This window comes from Sminthopsis crassicaudata, chromosome 3 (genome assembly GCF_048593235.1).
Source record: "Sminthopsis crassicaudata isolate SCR6 chromosome 3, ASM4859323v1, whole genome shotgun sequence".
NCBI classification, from domain to species: domain Eukaryota; kingdom Metazoa; phylum Chordata; class Mammalia; order Dasyuromorphia; family Dasyuridae; genus Sminthopsis; species Sminthopsis crassicaudata.
In genome coordinates, this window is record NC_133619.1 from 332,763,601 (window position 1) to 332,785,073 (window position 21,473).

At 35.5% G+C, this 21,473-nt stretch overlaps 1 protein-coding gene across 3 annotated transcripts in view; it reads right to left on the reverse strand.

The window, feature by feature from the left end:
* Positions 1-20,432, reverse strand: part of CCDC14 (coiled-coil domain containing 14) — a 39,686-nt gene extending 19,254 nt beyond the window's left edge. The window contains exons 1-5 of one of the 3 annotated variants that reach the window (XM_074301421.1): positions 20,276-20,432; positions 14,445-14,497; positions 11,770-11,845; positions 9,595-9,661; positions 9,361-9,495 (exon numbers count right to left, since the gene is read on the reverse strand). In XM_074301421.1, the coding sequence (XP_074157522.1) occupies positions 9,361-9,495; positions 9,595-9,661; positions 11,770-11,845; positions 14,445-14,497; positions 20,276-20,374 (430 nt within the window). In that variant the 5' untranslated portion in view covers positions 20,375-20,432. Of the gene's footprint in view, positions 1-9,360; positions 9,496-9,594; positions 9,662-11,769; positions 11,846-14,444; positions 14,501-20,275 lie in introns of all 3 variants that reach the window. The other 2 variants (XM_074301420.1, XM_074301424.1) reach the window with 2 other exon arrangements.
* Positions 20,433-21,473: the final 1,041 nt, after the last annotated feature.

The window sequence follows — 21,473 nt, forward strand, 5'->3', positions numbered from 1 at the left end:
CAAAAAATCCAAAGGATTTCTAATGAAAAAATGCTATCCACCCCCAGAGGAAACCAATGAATTTTAGAGTGCAGACTGAAGCATATTGTTTTTCACTTTATTTTTCTTATAATTCTCTACCCCCCTTTTATTAACATAGCTAATATAGAAAAGTTTTACATAACTTCACATATAAAATGGGTATTGTATTACTTGTCTTCTCAATGAGTTGGGGAGGGGTTGAAATTTGGAACTCAAAATTAAAAAAAGGAATGTTTAAAAAAATAAGAATTAAATATCCATAGAATATATATTTTTTAATTGTCCACTCCCTATGCCCAAAAAGCTATAAAACTGTACATACAGTATCTCTACTAGGTCTATCTAAGAGAGATCATAAAAGAGGGAAAAGGACCCACATGTGCAAAAATGTAGCAGCTCTTTTTTGTAGTGGCAAGAAACTGGAAATTGAATGGATGCCTACCAGTTGGGAAATGGCTGAATAAGTTATAGTACATGAATATAATGTAATATTAAAGTCCTATGAGAAATGATCAACAGGTTGATTTCAGAAAAGCCTGGAAAGACTTACATGAACAGATGCTAACTGAGCAGAACTAAGACAATAGAGTACACAGTAATAAGATTATGTAATGATTAACTGTGATAGACTTTACTCTTCCCAACAGTGAAGTGATTCAAGGCAATTCCAATAGACTTGGGGATGGGAAATGCCAGTTGCATTCAGAAAGAGATTGAATATAGGTCAGAATATAGTATTTTTCATTTTTTATTCTCATGTTTTTTTCCTCTTTTGTTCTGATTTCTCTTGCATAACATGATGAATATGGAAATATCTTTAGAAGAAATGCACACGTTTCACCTATATCAGACTGCTTGCTCTCTTGGGGAGAGAAAGGTGGGAGAGGAGAAAAATTTGGAACACAAAATTTTGCAAAGATCAGTGTTGAAAACTATCTTTGTATCTGTTTGGAGAAATAAAATACTATTCATAAAAATAAATAAATGTATTTCCCAATCCCTTTATTTAACAGACTTCTTGAGAATTTTTGAGAATAATACTACACCTACTCTTTACAGTCTCCAAGGAAAGAAATTCTACAATTTCCTACTGATATATCCTGAGGTCTTACCACACAAAAATTATTTTTTCATGTTTCACTAAAATCCTTCCTAGTTCTCATTTTTTCCTGAATATGGAAATATAGAACATCCCCAAAAATCTGTGTGCACACACACACAAATAGCTCTTATAAATAATGCTGTGAGATTTCCACCAACATTAATTAGATTTTTTTGTAACGTAAAGAAAAATAGCTTTCTTGGACTGAAGTAGGAGTGAAAAAAGTGCAATAAACTCTTAGTATGTGTTAGGCATCATATTACCTTAGAGAAATTTAAGTCCTCAGGGGGAAGATAACAAATAGATCATTTCCACTATTTTTCTTTGCCTAGAAAAGGGAGGAAGCTACATGCGTGGCCCAGTGGTTTGGAAAAAACCAGGAAGTGGTGTGCTTTGGGGCAAAATCAAGTGAAAGTTCTTTCACCCAGGGTAAGCCCAGGATTTCAAGGACAAAATCCTGGTTCTGATGGGAGGGCGATGAGAATACACAGAAAAGAAATGGCATAGTTGAAAAAGAAATAAGAAAAATGAATATAAACTATAAAATGGATCACTGAAATTCTTTAACTTGGAACCCCAAATCCCCTACAATCTGATCTCAATTTATCTTTCCATATCTACCACTGTCTTCAAATTCCCCAAATGTACTTTAGTCAAGATGGTTTACTCCCTAGTTTTGTTTAATAATCACAAATATGCTTGGTTCAGTCCTAACCCCATCTTTAGCTACAATGGAATGCCCCTTCTTACCTGTTCAAATACTGCTAAAACTTTCAAACTCATTTTCTCCATGAAGCTTTCCATAATCATCAATACAATTTAAAGTTATTTTTCTGTTAAATTAAACTAGAGAATTAAGTTAAACTAGAGTATTATTATTATAGCTCATTTGGCAATTTAACAGCAATGCAAAGTAAGATGTTTTCTCATGTATGTCTTGTCTGCCCAACAAGTTCTTCTTGTAAATAACGAAGGGATTGTTTTTTTTTTCTATTTTCTCATTTTCCAGAGCCTGGAAGTAAAGGGCTGCACATAGAAAATGATAAAATATTTTTCAAATGCTTCTCCAAAGTCTGTCCTGAGGGATCATCATGGTAGGGAAGTACTCATGAAGCTTTTTCTATCAATTGGGGAAAGGCTGAACAAATTAAGGTATATCATTGTAATGGAAATACACCTTAATCTGTTCAATCATTACCTAATTGACAGACATAACTATAATTTTCTGCTATACTAAAAGAGTCAATATAAATATTTAAATTACAAAGATATCTTTCCAATCAATATAAATGGTGACTTCAATATAAAGGTAGGCCTAGGAAAAAAGAGTGGAAATGTAGTCTCATGCTTAGTAAGTAGAATAAATAATTTCTTAAGAAGATAGCTGAGGAAAGCATTAGGTGGTGCAGAGGAAAGAACACTAGTTCAAATCTGACATCACACTTATTATTAGCTGTGCAACTTTGAGCAAATCACTTAACCTGGATTACCTCAAAGAGAAAGGGAGAGACAGATAAAGAGACAGCGAAAGAGAATGGTACCACAGAATATTGCCAAAAAATGTAATTCTAAAAGAGGGGAAATTAAATAACTATCCATATAGGATTAATTTCAGAATTAGCTATATGTGTATGTGTATTGAAAGTAAAGATTATATAAATAAAACCAAGAGTTGGTTTTATGAAAAAGCCAAAAAAATAGATAGACCTTTGGTAAATCTGATAAGAAAAAGGAAAGAGGAAAATCAAATTGTTAGTCTTACAAATGAAAAGGGGGATCTTTCCACCAATGAAGAGGAAATTAGAGAAATAATGAGTTACTTTGCCCAACTTTATGCGAAACATTTGATAACTTAAGTGAAATGAATGACTACCTCCAAAAATATAGGCTTCCTAGATTAACAGAGGAGGAGATAAATTGCTTAAATAGTCCCATTTCAGAAAAAGAAATAGAACAAGCTATTAATCAACTCCCCAGGAAAAAATCCCCAGGACCAGATGGATTTACATGTGAATTCTACCAAACACTTAAAGAACAATTAGCCCCAATGTTATATATACTATTTGAAAAAATAGGGGATGGAGTCCTACCAAACTCCTTTTATGACAGACATGGTACTGATACCTAAACCAGGTAATCGAAAGCTGAGAAAACTATAGACCAATTTCCTTAATGAATACTGATGCTAAAATCTTAAATAAGATATTAGCCAAGAAGACTTCAGAAAATCATCCCTAGGATAATACACTATGATCAAGTAGGATTTATACCAGGAATGCAGGGCTGGTTTAATTTTAGGAAAACTATTACTATAATTGACCATATTAATAAAAACCATATGATCATCTCAACAGATGCAGAAAAAGCATTTGATAAAATCCAAAATCCATTCCTACTAAAAATGCTTGAGAGTATAGGAATAAATGGACTATTCCTTAGAATAGTCAGGAGCATATATTTAAGACTGTCAAGTAAGCATCACATGTAATGGGGATAAACTGAAACCTTTCCCAGTAAGATCAGGAGTGAAACAAGATTGTCCACTATCACCATTACTATTCAATATTGTATTAGAAATGCTAGCCTCGGCAATAAGAGTCGAGAAAGAGATTAAAGGAATAAGAGTAGGTAATGAGGAAATCAAACTGTCACTCTTTGCAGATGATATGATAGTATACTTAGAAAACCCCAGAGATTCTAATAAAAAGTTATTAGAAATAATTCACAACTTTAGCAAAGTTGCTGGGTACAAAATAAATCCACATAAATCCTCAGCATTTTTATACCTCATCAACAAAATGCAACAGCAAGGGATACAAAGAGAAATTCCATTCCAAACAAATGTCGAGAGCATAAAATATTTGGGAATCCATCTACCAAAGAAAAGTCAGGAATTATATGAGCAAAATTACAAAACACTTGCCACAAAAATAAAGTCAGATTTAAATAATTGGAAAGACATCCAGTGCTCATGGATAGGCCAAGCGGATATAATAAAGATGACAATACTCCTCAAACTAATCTATTTATTTAGTGCTATACCAATCAGACTCCCAAGAAACTATTTTAGTGACCTAGAAAAAATAACAACAAAATTCATATGGAAGAATAAAAGGTTGAGAATTTCAAGGGAATTAATGAAAAAAAAGTCAGATGAAGGTGGTCTAGGTTTACCTGATCTAAAGCTATATTATATAGCAGCAGTCACCAAAACCATTTGGTATTGGCTAAGAAATAGACCAGTTGATCAGTGGAACAGATTAGGTATAAAGGATAAAAAAGGGTACAACCGTAGCAATCTAGTGTTTGATAAACCCAAAGATACCAACACTAGGGATAAAAATGCATTATTTGAAAATAACTGTTGGGAAAACTGGATATTAGTATGCCAGAAATTAGCTATGGATCCACACTTAACACCATATACCAAGATAAGATCAAAATGGGTCCATGACTTAGGAATAAAGAATGAGATCATAAATAGATTACAGGAATAGAGGATAGTCTATCTCTCAGATCTGTGGAGAAGGAAGGAATTTATGACTAGAGGAGAACTAGAGATCATTATTGATCACAAAACAGAAGATTTTGATTACATCAAACTAAAAAGTTTCTGTACAAACAATACTAATGCAAACAAGATTAAGAAGGGAAGTAACAAATTGGGAAAATATTTTTACAGTTAAAGGTTCTGATAAAGGTCTCATTTCCAAAATATATAGAGAACTGACCCTAATTTATGAGAAATCAAACCATTCTCCAATTGATAAATGGTCAAAGGATATGAACGGACAATTCTCAGATAATGAAATTGAAACTATATCCACTCATATGAAAGAGTGTTCCAAATCACTACTGATCAGAGAAATGCAAATTAAGACAACTCTGAGATACCACTACACACCTGTCAGATTGGCTAAGATGACAGGAAAAGATAATGATGAATGTTGGAGGGGATGTGGGAAAACTGGGACACTAATACATTGTTGGTGGAGTTGTGAAAGAATCCGGCAATTCTGGAGAACAATTTGGAACTATGCCCAAAATTATCAAACTGTGCATACCCTTTGATCCAGCAGTGCTAGTATTGGGCTTATATCCAAAGAAATACTAAAGAGGGGAAAGGGAGTTGTATGTGCCAAAATGTTTGTGGTAGCTCTTTTTGTAGTGGCTAGAAACTGGAAGATGAATGGATGCCCATCAATTGGAGAATGGTTGGGTAAATTATGGTATATGAAGATTATGGAATATTATTGCTCTGTAAGAAATGACCAGCAGGAGGAATACAGAGAGGCTTGGAGAGACTTACATGAACTGATGCTGAGTGAAATGAGCAGAACCAGAAGATCATTCATTATACACTTCAACAACAATACTGTATGAGGACGTATTCTGATGGAAGTGGATATCTTCAACATAAAGAAGATCCAACTTACTTCCAGTTGATCAATGATGGACAGAAACAACTACACCCAGAAAAGGAACACTGGGAATTGAATGTAAACTGTTATTACTACTGTCTATCTACTCAGGTTACTTATACCTTCGGAATCCAGTACTTAACGTGCAATAAGAAAATTGGATTTACACACATATATTGTATCTAGGTTATATTGTAACACATGTAAAATGTATGGGATTGCCTGTCATCTAGGGGAGGGAGGGGAAAATTTGGAAAAATAAATACAAGGGATAATGTTATAAAAAAAAAATTACTCATGCATATATACTGTCAAAAAAAATTTATAATTATAAAAATTAATTTAAAAAAAAATAAAGTGAAGATTATAGTAAGAGTAACTCCCTACCTTCATGGAGTTTATATTCTAGTGGAGAAACACAACATGTAGACTAATGACTGATTCAATGCAGTAATTAAGAAGTTCTCCTTCAGCAATGTAGACCACAATTCCATAATTATGCAGGCTCTTTCTGGTTTTGCAAAAAAGGGGATCCCAGAAGCATTGACAATTTCTCTTTCTACACTAAACATCCTGAACCTCCACCTCCCTTTGGGTCACCAAGAGAAAGTATGAAAGGTGTTGAATCAGACCTTATTTAAGTCCCATGTAATCTTTGAGCATACAGAACTCCTATAACAAAGTAATATTTAACCTGAAGAAAATTAAGGTCTTTTGGGTAAACAGAGAGATATTATTTGATTAGGCATTTATTTAGAATCTAGTAAATAGTTCCCTTATCAGGTAGCTGATTGTTAAAATGATTGTGGGAAAACTGAAATTATGAACTATACTCCTTAGATGAATTTGAAAAGTGACCTATTTCATCAAATGAAAAATATTCTTTTAAAAAAATTATTATTATAACTTTTTATTAATATTATTTATTTATTATTCAATTCACTTAATTTAATTTATTAAATTTCTAAATTTTATTAAAATTTAAAAAATTTATTAAATAAACAATAAAATATAAATAATAAACAAATATAAATTATAGTATATAATATTATATAGTAATATAAATAATAAATAAAAATAATAAATTTATTAAAATTTAATAAAATGTTTAAATTTTATTAAATTTATTAATTTAATTATTATTATAGCTTTTTATTGACAAAACATATGCATGGGTAATTTTTCAACACTGACCTTGCAAACATTTCTGTTCCAACTTTTACCCTCCTTCCTGCCACCCCCTACCCTAGATGGCAGGTAGTCCCATACATGTTAAATACAATATATGTATACATATTTATACAGTTATCTTGTTGCACAAGAAAAGTCGGATTTAGAAAGAAGGTAAAAATAACCTGGGAAGAAAAACAAAAATGTAAGCAAACAACAACAGGAAGAGTGCAAATGCTACATTGTGTTCCATACTCATTTCCCAGTTGTTTTTTCTCTGGGTGTAGCTGGTTCTGTTCATCACTGATCACTGGAACTGATTTGGCCGAAGATAGCCACTTCCCTCAGAATTGCTCATTTCACTTAGCATCAGTTCATGTAAGTCTCTCCAAGCCTCTCTGTATTCATCCTGCCAGTCATTTCTTACAGAACAACAATCTTCCATAACATTCATATACTACAATTTACTCATATACTACCACTTCACATCTCTCGTATTGGCTAAAATTACAGGAAAAGATAATGGCGAATGTTGGAGGAAATGTGGGAAAACTGGGACACTAATACATTGTTGGTGAACTATGAATGGATCCAACCATTTTGGAGAGCAATTTGGGACTATGCTCAAAAAGTTATCAAATTGTGCCTACTCTTTTGACCCAGCAGTGTTTCTACTGGGCTTCTATCCCAAAGAGATCTGAAAGGAGGGAAAGGGACGCAAATGTGCAAAAAGGTTTGTGTCAGCTCTTTTTGTAGTGGCAAGAAACAGGAAACTGAATGGATGCCCATCAATTGGAGAATGGCTGAATAAGTTATGGTGTATGAATGTTATGGAATATTTTTGTTCCATAAGAAACAATCAGTAGGATGATTTTAGAGAGGCCTGGAGAGACTTACATGAACTGATGCTAAGTGAAATGAGCAGAACCAGGAGATCATTATATATTTCAACACCAATACTATATGAGGATCAATTCTTTTTTTTTTTTAATTTTATTTATAAATTTTTTGACAGTATATATGCATGAGTAATTTTTTTTTAATAACATTATCCCTTATATTCATTTTTCCAGATTTTCCCCTCCCTCCCTCTACTTCCTCCCCTACATGACAGGCAATCTCATACATTTTACATGTGTTACAGTATAACCTAGATACAATATATGTGTGTAAATACCATTTTCTTGTTGCACATTAAGTATTAGATTCCGAAGGTATAAGTAACCTGGGTAGATAGATAGTAGTGCTAACAATTTACATTCACTTCCCAGTGTTCCTTCTCTGGGTGTAGTTGTTTCTGTCCATCATTGATCAACTGGAAGTGAGTTGGATCTTCATATAACATTGAAATGTACAGCGATATTCTGGTTCTATTCATTTCACTCAGCATCAGTTGATGTAAGTCTCTCCAAGCCTCTCTGTATTCCTATGAGGATCAATTCTAAGGGAAGTGGCTATCTTTGGCTATGAAGATCCAAATCAGTTCCATGAACTGATGCTAAGTGAAATGAGCAGAATGAATCACATCATTATACATGGCAACAGCAATATTATATGATGATCAAGTCTGACAGATGTGACTTTCCAACAATGCTTTATTTGAGGCCAGTTCTAATAATCTTGTGATGAAGAGAGCCTTCTACACTCAGAGAAAGAACTGTGAGAACTAATTGTGGATCACAACATAACATTTTCACTCTTTTTGTTATTGTTTGTTTGCATTTTGTTTTCTTACTCATTTTCTTTCCTTTTTGATCAGATTTTTCTTATGCAGTAAATTTTTTACAAAAAAATTGTATAAATATGTTTACATATATTGGATTTTTATTTTCAAAACATATGTGTGGATAATTTGACAACACTGACCCTTACATAGCCTTGTGCTTTAGATTTTCTCCTCCTTCCCCTCACCCCCCCCTTAGATAGGAAGCAATCCAATTTATGCTAAACATTAACATATATTTTTAAAAAATAAAAAGAAAAGAAAAATATTCTACAAATAACAAAAAACTACTACATTCCTGGTCTTTTGGATGCTGATAATATAAGCAGGTCTCATAGAAAAGGATTTATGTTTTCTTAAATTCATTCTGAAGTACGTGTCACTGAAACACATAACCCCAGCAGTATGACTTACTTTTCCTAAATTGTAAAGTGAATTATCAGATTTTCATTTCTGTTACATGTCACCTTGCTGAGTTTTTTATGGATTGCTTTTGGGTCACAATTAACCTGTGATTTATGAATTTGTTTTTTAAAATATATTTACAGCTCTATTTAAATATAATTGTTGTCTTTTATAATCCTGCACATTTTATCTTAAGCAATTAAAAACATGGTCCTAAGGAGTTCTACCTGCAAATTTTAAGAAACGTTAAGAGCTGTTTTACAGGAGTTATACTGGATAGCTATTATTTGGGGAATGAGAGGGCATAACATGTGAGGGAAGAAACATGCTAGATAATAAACATAGTAATGGTGAGCAGATGGCTAGCAGGATAGATAAAGAATAACCTTTCCAACTATGAGAACTAGTTATAGAATGAATTACAAAAATATCATCAAACAAAAAAGGTATTTGCTAATGAACAGAAACCTCAGATTCATTCTTTATATTTAAATCAGAAAAAAAAGAAAAGTGCTTACAAATTTCTTTACGGACACAAGAAGGAGCAACATTTTTGGGGAGGCCTTTCTTTTTTGGTTTATTTCCTTTGTATTCCCAAGATCTGGATCCAAGCTTCCCAGAAGATCCTTTTCCTGGATTCCCATAGGTTGTCTCTGAAGATTAATTTAAGCCAAAAGTCACTAAAATACACAACTTACACAATTAAAAAAAAATGCATATCAATAAAACATTAATAAAAAACAAATTTTAACCTTCATTTTGCAAAATATCCTTGAATAAAGATGCACAACGTTCAAGTCCCTGGGGCACTGCTCCAACCTGTAAATAAAATATCTTTTAGAATAAATTCTAGTTAAAGAAAATAAACATAAAACTAAGAAGATGTGAGCACAAGGGAGAAGACAGTAGAGCTATCTGCAGTCAGTCAGTAAGCATTTATTAAGAACTTATTTATATGTTAAGCAGCCTGGAATTCAAAGAAAGACAAAAACAAAAACAGTCCCTGCCTTAAACTATGCATTTTAAGGGAGAAAGATGACATGTAAATAACAAGGCATATAAAATGAATGAAAAATTGAATAAACATGCCACCAAACACACACACACACACACAATGGATGGAAGTAATCTCAGAGAAGGAAGCAACATTAAGAAGAAGAGAGCAGGTTTTAAATGCCAGAGGATTCTATATTTGATCCTGAATGGATCATTACTGAACATGAGAGTGTTACATTCAGATCTACACTTTACAAAAGTTACTTTGATAGCTGAGTGGAACATGGATTGGAGTGGGGACAGGCTTGTCCAAGGAGACCAGTTAGCAGGTTATTGGATAATTCAGGGGAAAGTTGATGAAGGCATGAATTCAAGTTATGGCTGTATGAGTGGAGAGGAAGGGATATATCCTAGAGATGGAGGTAGAAATGATAATTTTTGGCCATCTAATGGATATGCGCGTAAGAGTGAAAATGACACTAAAACTGTGCACTAGGAGAATGGCAGTAATAAAGTCTGTGGAGATAAAAATAATGAATTATGTTCCGTATATGCTGAGTTTGACTGCCTTTGGGACATCGAGTTAGATGGCTAGAGGTAATGCATGATTTAGGAGAAAGGTTAGGACTAGACTCTAGGAATCATTTACATAGAAATTGAAATTCATGGGAACTGATAAAAACTACCAAGTGAGACAGAGGGCCCAAGACAGAGCCTTGGGGAATAGCAACAGTCAGTGGGTATAAAATGGATGAAGAACCATCAAAAACTGCAGAGAATCAGGCAGACAGACAGGAGAACAAGAAGGGAGCAGTGTCACAAAAACCTAGAATGCAGAGCAGATATGTCTACGTTCAACCAAACTATTATTACCCTGCCTTGTTGAGGTCTAGGAGTATGCTTTAAAAAAGAAAGGCAATAAAAAAAAGTCAGGCAATGCAATCAATTTTGGTATATTTGAGAGTGAGCTGTACAATTTGTGTTGCTTCCATGTAATCCAGGGTAGGAAAGAGAGGAAAGAAGTCAGAAAAGGAGACTACAATCTGTGAGGTACAATAGTTGCTGAGGCCTGGATATATATATATATATATATATATATATATATATATATATATATATATATATATATATATATATAGTCCTTCTCCATCCTGTGTGTGTTGTGATAGTTTTTAGAATAATGCATAGTCTAGGAAGGTACTCCAAAGATATGTACTCTCCTTCCTGAAGAATGTTACCTATGTCTAAGCAGCACAGTAGAAAAAGCATTGGGTTTTAAGTCAGGGAGATTCCTTCTTGAATTCAAATCTGGCCTTAAACAATTATTTATCAATTAACCCTGCCTGTCTCAGTTTCCTCATCAGTAAAATGAGCTGGAGAAGAAAATATCAAATCACTCCAATATCTCCACCAAGAAAATCCCCAATGAAGTCAAAAAGTCAGACATGACTGAAAAATGATTGAATAACAATACAATTTTGTCTAGAATCAAGTGGTTGTACTGATCTAAGGTCTGGGCACAATAAACATCATTAAGGATTTGATCTATACTGATTTCTAACTGTGAGGTTCAGCAAAAGATGTGTACACAGTGACTAACTGAGAAGCAAGATAAGGGAAGAGGAAGCAAGATAATGACAAGAAATAAAGAGGAAAAAATCGTGTTTCCTAGTTGTCATTATATAAATATTATATGTAAATATTTCCATTGATTAGGATTTACAAATGATTGAATTAAATGAACTTTTGTGTCTATAGTGATGGATTTTTTTTTTTTTTTGCTTAGGCAATTAGGACTGACCCAGGAAAGTGTTACATGTCTGAGGCTGGATTTGAACTCAGGTCCTCTTCACTTCAGGGCCCGTGCTCTATCCATTGTGCCATCTAGCTGCCCCAGTGATGAAATATTGATATATATTTTTTATTCTTACCTGTTCATCAGAATCAGTAGAGTGCAGGGAGTAACCAGAATCTATATCAGCACGGGCTATTTTTCTCATATGGATCCTGGAAAACAAAGGCATTATGTTGGCTTTTAAAAAATCAACTTAAATATACATTTCAAAAACCCCACATGTCAAAGTTAAAGAACAAATGATGCTTCATTTAATTATATAATAAGATATCTTTGCTATCTTTAGTCATCATTAGAAATCTATTTAAAGATTTTAAATCTTTAAAACTAAAAAAAAATTTAAGGGGATTTCCTTTTAATGGGATTTAAGCTCTTATTTGAAGATAGTGGAGAAGTTAAGAGGCAGAAATAAAGAAGAGCATTCCAGTACAGGGAAAGCCAGTGAAAAATGTTCAGTCAAGAAATGAAGAAATGTCTTGTGTATGGAACAGCACAGAGGTTGATGTCCTTGGAGACAGATGGGTATACAGAAACTTGGTATACTGCATATTACATTGGAACCTTAATGAAAATCTTTGCTAGGCATACTAAGCAAAAGTTCAAAGAGATTTGTTAATATCCTTGCAAATTTATAAGTAATATTACTGCCTTTGATGATTGCATATGCTGTTTTTGACTGAAACATTAAATTTGTTTAATGTAAATTGCTTATTACAATTTGAGAGTGTTTGAGATTGTCCTCTGAAAGAGACAGGAAGTTAATTTGAAAAGATGCAAGTAAAAGCTTTTTAATGTCTGAAGGAATATGGACAAAATGTTTTACTAGAGAAGAAATTCACAACATTTTATAAATCTAGTATGGCAGAAAGTAGGCATGGATCCACACATAACACCATATACTAAGATAAGGTTGAAATGTGTTCATGATCTAGACATAAAGAATGATATTATAAATAAATTAGAAGAACATAGGATAGTTTACCTCTCAGATTTGTGGAGGAGGAAGGAATTTGTGACCAAAGAATTAGAGATCATTACTGATCACAAAATAGATAATTTTGATTACATTAAGTTAAAAAGTTTTTGTACCAACAAAACGCAGACAAGATTAGAAGAGAAGCAATAAACTGGGAAAATGTTTTTATATTCAAAGGATTTGATAAAGGCCTCATTTCTAAAATATATAGAGAATTGATTCAAATTTATAGTATTTCAAGCCATTCTTCAATTGATAAATGATTAAAGGATATGAACAGACAATTTTCAGATGAAGAAATTGAAACTATTTCTAGTCACATGAAAAGGTGCCCCAAATCACTATTGATCAGAGAAATGCAAATTAAGACAACTCTAAGATACCACTATACACCTATCAGATTGGCTAAAATGACAGGAAAAGATGACAAATGTTGGAGGGAATGTGGGAAAACTGGAACACTAATCCATTGTTGGTGGAATTGTGAATGGATCCAACCATTCTGGAGAGCAATTTGGAACTATGCTCAAAATATTACCAAACTGTGTATACTTTGACCCAGCAGTGTTTCTACTGGGCTTATATCCCAATGAGATCTTAAAGGAAGAAAAGGGACCCACATGTGCAAAAATATCTGTGGCAGCCCTCTTTGTAGTAGTAAGAAACTGGAAACTGAGTGGATACTCATCAATTGGAAAATGGCTTAATAAATTATGGCATATGAATGCTACGGAATACTATTGTTCTATAAGAAATGATCAGCAGGATGATTTCAGAGAGGCTTGGAGAGGCCTACATGAACTGATACTAAGTGAAGTGAGCAGAACCAGGAGATCATTGTACATGACAACAAGACTATACAATGATCAATTCTGATGGACATGGCTCTCTTCAACAACGAGAGCATTCAAACCAGTTCCATTTGTGTAGTGATGAAGAAAACCATCTACACCCAGAGAGAGGCCTGTGGGAACTGAGTATGGAACACAACATAGCATTCTCACTCTCTGTTATTTGTTTGCATTTTGTTTTCTTTCTCAATTTTTCTTTCCCTTCCTTCTTGATCTGATTTTTCTTGTGCAAGATAACTGTATAAATATGTATACATAGATTGGATTCAACATGTATTTCAACAAATTTAACATGTATTGGACTACCTGCCAGCTAGGGGAGGGAGTGGGGAGGAGGTGGGGAAAATTTGGAACAAAAGGCTTTGCAAGGGTCAATCTTGGAAAAATTACCCATGCATATGCTTTGCAAATCAAAAAATCAATCAATTAATTTTAAAAGAGAGAGGGAGAGAGAGACATTATTTCTGAACCTCAACTGAAATAAGATAAAAGAAAACTTAGTGCCAGTTCAGAATAGGTCCAATTAGAGACCTTGTAAGAAAAAACTAAGGTAATCTGGTTCTTCAGTATGGAAAGAAGGCCAAGGTATAACTTAGTAACAGTATTCAAATCTGTTAGTGGTTTTGAAAAATGATAATAAGTAATCACTATGTTTCTTTCTTTTTTTTTTTTAGGAGCGAATATGAAGAAAAACATTTACAATATAGTAATAAGTTTTGAGATGAGATACTTTATAAAGTCCTAATGGTAAAGCTTGTGAAACAATGAAACACAAACAAGGAAGTATATGGACCCAAATTGACCAGAGTTTTTTAAATGAATGGAAAGCCATCAGTATGTTTGAAGGTATTTCATTATAGTTTTGGTCAAAGACTAGGTAGCCTATTAAAACCCCCCAATTCCTTAAATTATACAATTTCTTACCCTTTCTTTCCAGTTGTTAATTTACTTGATCCAGTCTGTCTTCCTGCTGATACCTGCTGAATATTAAAGTGATTGTCCAAATATTTTTATTATAGTACATTAGCAGCATTACTAATTATTCTTAAATGAATTAAATCCAACCTAAAGTTTATAGTTTTCATGTACATACAAAACCCAAAATATTCTGACATAATCAAAATATTATATTAAATATTCCTTGTGAGATGAATGATTAATAGTAAAACTTGTTCTTCATAAGAAAACTTTTAAACACAAGTATCTAATCTGTGATGTACTGTAATCCTCTACCAATCCATGCTGTCTCACATAACTGAAAAAAAAAAACAGGCTGTTAGTGCAAATTCTTCTTCCATTCATGTAAATTGTGATCCCTTTACAAATTAGTAGACTGACTTGAAGAGTTTCTATGTCAAAAAATCCAACATCTTGATGTTACCTTTTAAAGGTAACTTAGTCCTGGAATGACAGACATAGAGTCTATCATTAGGCTTCTTTCTAGCTTGGAAAGGGATAAGAGTCTATTCTTCATTTGAGAATCCAGTCACCTCTATGTTTTGATAAAGTATCACATTAGAATTTCAGTAGAGAAATACTAGCACATTTTTTTTTTTTTTTGGTTACTGAGAATATAACACACACATACACACACACACACACACACACACACACACACACACACACACACACACACACAGCCTATGTACCCAGGGGTGTCAGTCAATAGAAACCAAATACTTAGCTAGGTGAAACAGTGAATAGAGCATTATACCTGGAGTCAGGAAGACCAGTTCAAATTTAGGCTCAGAACTCAGGAGCTGTCTGACTCTGGACAAGGCACTTTATCTACTTGCCTCATTTCCCTTATCTGTAAAATGGGGATGCCTATCTTCTAGGTTACTGTGAGACTCAAATGTGTTAATATTTGCAAAGCATTTAGCATAGTGCCTACCACACATTGGGCACTATATAAATCCTTATCACTACCACCACATTTATATCCCATCATTGTGGGATAAAAAAAAAAAGACAGCCCATACTTTCAAGCAGCTTCATATATAAGCTATATGAAGGATAAATTGGAAATAATCAACAGAAGAAATACACTTGAATTAGGGAGGTTTGGGAAAGGTTTTCTATGGGATTTTAGCTTACACATGAGGAAAGCTAGAGAAGTCAGGAGGCAGATAGGAGGAAGGGGAGCATTCCAAGCACGAAAGGAACCAGTGAAAATGCCTAGAGTCAAGAGATGAGTGTCTTGTTCAAAGAACAGCAAAGAAGTTATGCTCCTGGATATAGATGGATATAGATTGAATAGATATGTTCCATATTAGATAGGACCTTTACCGAACATTTTTATTAGGTATACTGAGCCCAGTGTTTGAAAGTATTATTATCCTTACCAAAAAAATTCAAAACTAACACTATTGTCTTTGAAGACTGTGTGTGTTCTATTTTGGTTGTTGAGTCTAGTTCAAATTAAGGAGTGTTCAAACCACTTTACTATGAAGCAGAGTTAAAGAGTTTGAACCAAAGTTTTCTGACTACAAATCCCAGAATTCTTTACTTAGTATTATACAGTTCCCAAAGTAGTAAATAGGACATTGGATTTAGTATCAAGGGACATAATATCAAATCCAGTCTCAGATACTTACTAGCTCTGTGTCCCTGTATAAATCAATTAATCTTTCTAGGTGTCAGTATTTTCATTAGAAAAATGAGGAAATTCAACTCAATGGTCTCTGAAGTCAGAGATCCTATGATTTCATTCATTACAAGTATCTTACAGTGACTTTTGAATCTTTCCAAAATCCATTGAGATAGGGTAAAGAAGATAGGGTTAAAGATTTGCCTCCATTTAGAATGAGTTGAGGCTCTAAAGATAATTTCAAAAGGCAAAGTTCCAAAAATGTTTGATAGTTATTTCATTGCTATTGTGACATTTATTCTGATCATAGATTAAATAATTTTCCAAATGAAAATCTGCTTTTTCTTCCTATTTCTTTCCACTTTTGGAAAAAAAGTGTCATACATGCAGGTATAGTCAATCAAACCAATTCTCACATTAGACCTGTTCAAAATAACTCAATCTACATTGAGTCCATCACCTCTTTTATCAGAAAGGCAGCCAATTTCACCATGAATAATCTGGAATTGTGATTGATCACTCTGATTAGCATTCCCAGGTCTTTCAAAGTTATTTATCTTTACAAGATTATTATTTTTGGCTCAGCTAAGTTTGGATCATTCATTTCTTTTCTCATGTTTTTCTGAAACCATACCCTCCATTACTTCTTGAAACATAGTAGTACTTTATCTGACTTATTTGAATTACTTCAGTTTCTAGTTTTGGGATACCATAAAATGATCTTCTATAAGCATTTTTATATTTATGGGCCTTTTTCTTTTTTTTTTGGTGGGGTATAGACATATTAGTGCTATCACTGAATCAAATGGTATATATAATTTAATAATTTTGAACATAGTTGCAAATGAAATTATAGTCATTTTGATGGAAAAAGTAGAGAGCTTCTCAACATGATTGCTGCAAATGGATCAGCAGTCACTTAAATACAAGTTTGGGTTTTGTTTATTTTTAAATAAGGTATTACTCACGGATCTCATCAATCAGAGTAAGATAATATGGAACAGAAAATACATAACTGATAAGGAAATTAAATATAAATGAAAGATAACTATAGGGTGAAATTATTTTGGAAACTCTTCATGAAAGAAGAGTTTGAGTTGAGTCAAGGCCAGGCTGAGTAGTTTGTATTTGATACACTAGAAAGCCATTGTAGGAGGTTCCTGATCTGGGAGAAATGATGTGATAAAAACATAATTTTAAGAGATCTAATCTGATAATATTAAATGGAATGGACTAGAGTGAGGAAGGACCAGGGGCAGAGATCATTAAAAATTGTATATGATGAAGCTAGTGGCTATGACAAAAAAAGGGAAGAAACAAACTCTAGAAAATAATACAACATAGTAAAAGACTTGTGGGAGTTGGAAAAGAAGAGGGAGAAACCAAAGATAACTCAGATATAAGATTAGAATGTCAGGAGAATGGTGGCACCACTGACAGAAATGAATGCTCTGGTAAAGATAATAATTTTTAATAGGAAGAAACTTAATAAAGTTAAACTTAATAAACTTAAACTGAGTTTGATGACAATATAAGACAAGACTAGGCAATTGGAGATATTTTGTAAGCAGTTGAAATTATAGGAGTTCGATGCTAACGAGAAATCAGAGCAGACTTGGGCATCATTAGCAAACTGATGATTGTTTAAGTCATTTATAATTTAGGAATGGAGAGATGAACATTCTCTAAGACTAAGGTAAGTTTAAAATGAGGGAAGTTGAGAATTCACCCATAGTTGAGGAACAGTCATTATGGCTGAGAAGAGAAAGAAGAACCATTTATTTTTTTTTTTAAATCAGCTTCATGGGAAGAGTCCTAAAAAAGAAAGTTTCAAGCAATGGATGACTGTTTAATGTAGCAGAAAATTTACAAAGGATGAGGATTGAGGTTCCAGAGGTTAAATGAAGTAACAGAGAAAATGCCTAGAATTAAGAGATGGAGTAAAACACCTGCATCTTCCAACTCTGTGCATTTTCACTGATTGTACCCAACGCTTAGAATGTTCTTCCTCCTTGTCACTGCCTCTGAGCTTTCCCAATATCCTTCACATCTCAGTTAAAATCTTGTTCTTCTTGAAGCCTTTCTCATCTCCCTTCAATTTTAGTCTTACTTCTGAAACTACATCCTATAAATAACTTGTTGTACATAATTGCTTCGGGACTATCCCATGCCTTTCTTTGTATTCCTAATACTTGGCCCATCATAAGTTTTCTCTCTTATTAGGGGAGAGAGCAGGGACCGTTGGTGATAACATCCAGAGCAGTCCTGTGCTAGGAAGAACAAGGAGGCTAATGTCATTGGATTGCAGAGTAGAAAGTAGTAGTGATTTGAAGTATAAGAAGACTAGAAAAGTGGGTGAGAGGAAAAGATTTATTCAGAGTTTTGAATGACAGATATTTTTACATCTGATTCTGGAGTGATAGGGAATCACTAAAGTTTGAATGTGCTTGTGTGACAGCATGATTAGATTTCTGCTTTAGGGAGATCATTTTAGCAGACAAGCAGATTAACTACAGTGAGAAGAGACTTGGAGAAGGAGACTAACTAGCAGGGTATTTCCCAGTTCAGGTGTGAGGCGGTCAGGTCTGCACAAGCAGAGTAGGAATGTCAAAAGAGAAAAGGAGATTTCCATATTCCAGAGATGTTACAAAATTAAGATCAAGAGGCCTGGGCAACAGATTTGCTTTAGGAGTGGGGGCGGGTACAGTAGAGTGAGGAATACAAAATTAAGTCTAAGTACTTAGGGATGTTTCTGAGAGGTTGATGGTAACCTCAATAGTAGAAGAGGGAATAGGTTTTGGAGAGAGGATAGTTCAATTTTGGATATGTTGAGCTTAAGATGTCAATGGGACTTGAGTTTGAGATGTCCCATATACTGTTGGAACAGGGGTTCTCAAACTAAGTGCCCCCCCTCCCCACATGCCGCCTGCTGAGGGCATTTATTCGGCCTGCAGGGTTATGGCAAATGGGCTGAGGGGCGGAGACAGTGTGAGGTTTGTTTTTACTCTAGTCAGGCCCTCCCACAGTCTGAGGGACAGTGAACCGGCCCCCTATTTAAAAAGTCTGAGGACCACTGTGTTGGAGATATGAGACTGGAAGACATAGAGAGGTTAGGGCTGCAAAAGATGGATTTGAAAATCAGCAGGATAGAAATGACAACTGAACCAATAGGAACTAATGCTATCACCATGTAAAATAATAGAAAAGGAAAAGAGGTATCAAGACAGAGTCCTGAGGAAAAGTTAGCCAGTGTGGCCTGGATGAAGATTCACAAAGGAAGCTGAGAAATAGGGAGAAGAGAGCAAGGAAAATAATGGAGGGCGATGAAGATCAAGAAGAGGCTGCTACATCTGCCAATTAAAAGTGAAGAGTTTAGGTGAATGATGACAGGTCATAGGAAACCACTGCAGGGAGAGGGTAGATGAGGGCTCCATCAGCAGGGCTGTTGTAATAGTTACATTCACTTATGTGTGTATATTAGGGCGTGAATATATATACATATATACATATGCATGAGCATGCAAAGTGTGTATGATTAACCACACATATATGGACAAGAATGCTTAACTAGTAAAATGTGTGTACATACATACGTCCCCACCTACCGCACTTTCTTTTAAAGATGATAACACAAAGGACAATACAGCACGACCAGAGCAAGTGAGCTTTTTGAGGCAGAAGAAAAGCGGCCAGTAAGGGAGAGATTGAAAATAAACGGGACACGTATAACTGACCTCCTAATACTTGCTTTCTCAAACTATAAGGGGAAGGGCTGGAAAAACGAGAATTGGGAACTCGAAGTATTTCTAAATGGATGGTTTAAAGTTTTTTAATTACGAAACAAACAAGCCGGGAGGAAAACGATGGGATCACGCGGGGAAGTGTGAGGGAGAAGGCGCTGGGCGGCCAGAGGGTTTCAGCAGCCCCCAAACCTTCGCGCGGCCGCAAGGGCGGGGGCAGAAGCGCCCTCGCAGGGGTGCCGGACTGCGGGACGTCGTGACTATCTCTGCAAACCACTAAGGTGGCGTTCCCTCCTCCGGCCGCTGCCCGCTCCCACCGAGGGTCCGTGGGTCTCCGCGCTCCCACTTTAAGGTTCCGATCCCTACCCTCAGGACAACTATTGCTTGGTGAGAATCCAGATCCCGCCCGTGCTCCACCTCCTCACCTGCGAGGACCGGGGCCCGGACCTCACCGTCTCTCGGACCTTGAGGCGTCCATCGAGCCTCCGGCCAGAAGCCAGGCGGTTGACAGAGTTAACAGCCATAGGAACCGTGACCCTCTCGGGCCGCCTTCCTCCGTTCCTGGGGCTTCCGTTTCCCGTTTGGTTCCCGCCGAATGCGGCGCTTCGACTTTCCGCAATCGGCCAATCGGATCTTCGTCCCCGTCCTGCTGCTTGTGCGCAGGCGTGGAAGCGGGGTCCTGCTCAGTTAGCCTCTGGCCCCGATGTTACTTCCGCTAGGAGCGAGGTAGGCGGGAGAGCCTCAGCTTTCGGAAAAGGTTTTCCCTGGGCCCGAGAAGGTTCCATGGTGGTGTGGTGACCGAAAGGAGACATTTCTCGTGGACCCAAGGAGAACGCGACTAGGGAGCTGTTTTCAGATTCTGTCCCTATGAATTCTCTCCTCGCTGGGCTCGAATTCCCCTCATTTTGCAAAACGAGAGGGTGCTAGACCCAGTGAAATCATATTAGATCCCTCCTTTCCAGGCTCACGGCTTTGATTTTTTGATTGAATTTCCCTGTAGGGAAACCATCTATTTGACTCTTTACTCCTATTATCAAATACTGTGACGTAAATAAAGCGCTGTGTACTGCTAGTCACCAGGATCGGCCAGGCCTGCCTTGAATGGCATTCAGCGCTCTTCGCAGTCCTTCCTTCTGCTGCCCTTTCTATCCGCAGGACTCGAACCTAGGCTTTTCTGCCTTAAGAGACTTCTTTTCACCACTGTTCGGTCCTCATTGACTCTCATTGGGCAACAGCGGATACTGTCCTGGATTTGGAGCCACTAAGACCCGAGTTCAAATTCTCAGACCCTTTTAGCTTTGGGACTTTGCCTCAGTTTCTTTCTCTCTGAAATGGGTGGAGGAGGAATGATCTCACCTACTTTAGAGTCGCTATGAGGATCTAATGAGGAGGTCTATAAAGTGTTTTGCAAACAAGCATTTTTTTAAATGCTAGCTTTTATTGTAATCGAGGACTAACTCCACAGATAAGGTCATTCAGATTTAGCGAGACTGATTGGTAAAGAATGAACTAAAGTAAATACTTGTTTTTCTTATACTGCTGACCACGCCCCTCCTGCTTCCCCGGCCATCATTATGTCCTCTTATGCTCTCAGGCCTGGACGCTTCCCGTGCTCCCATGAAT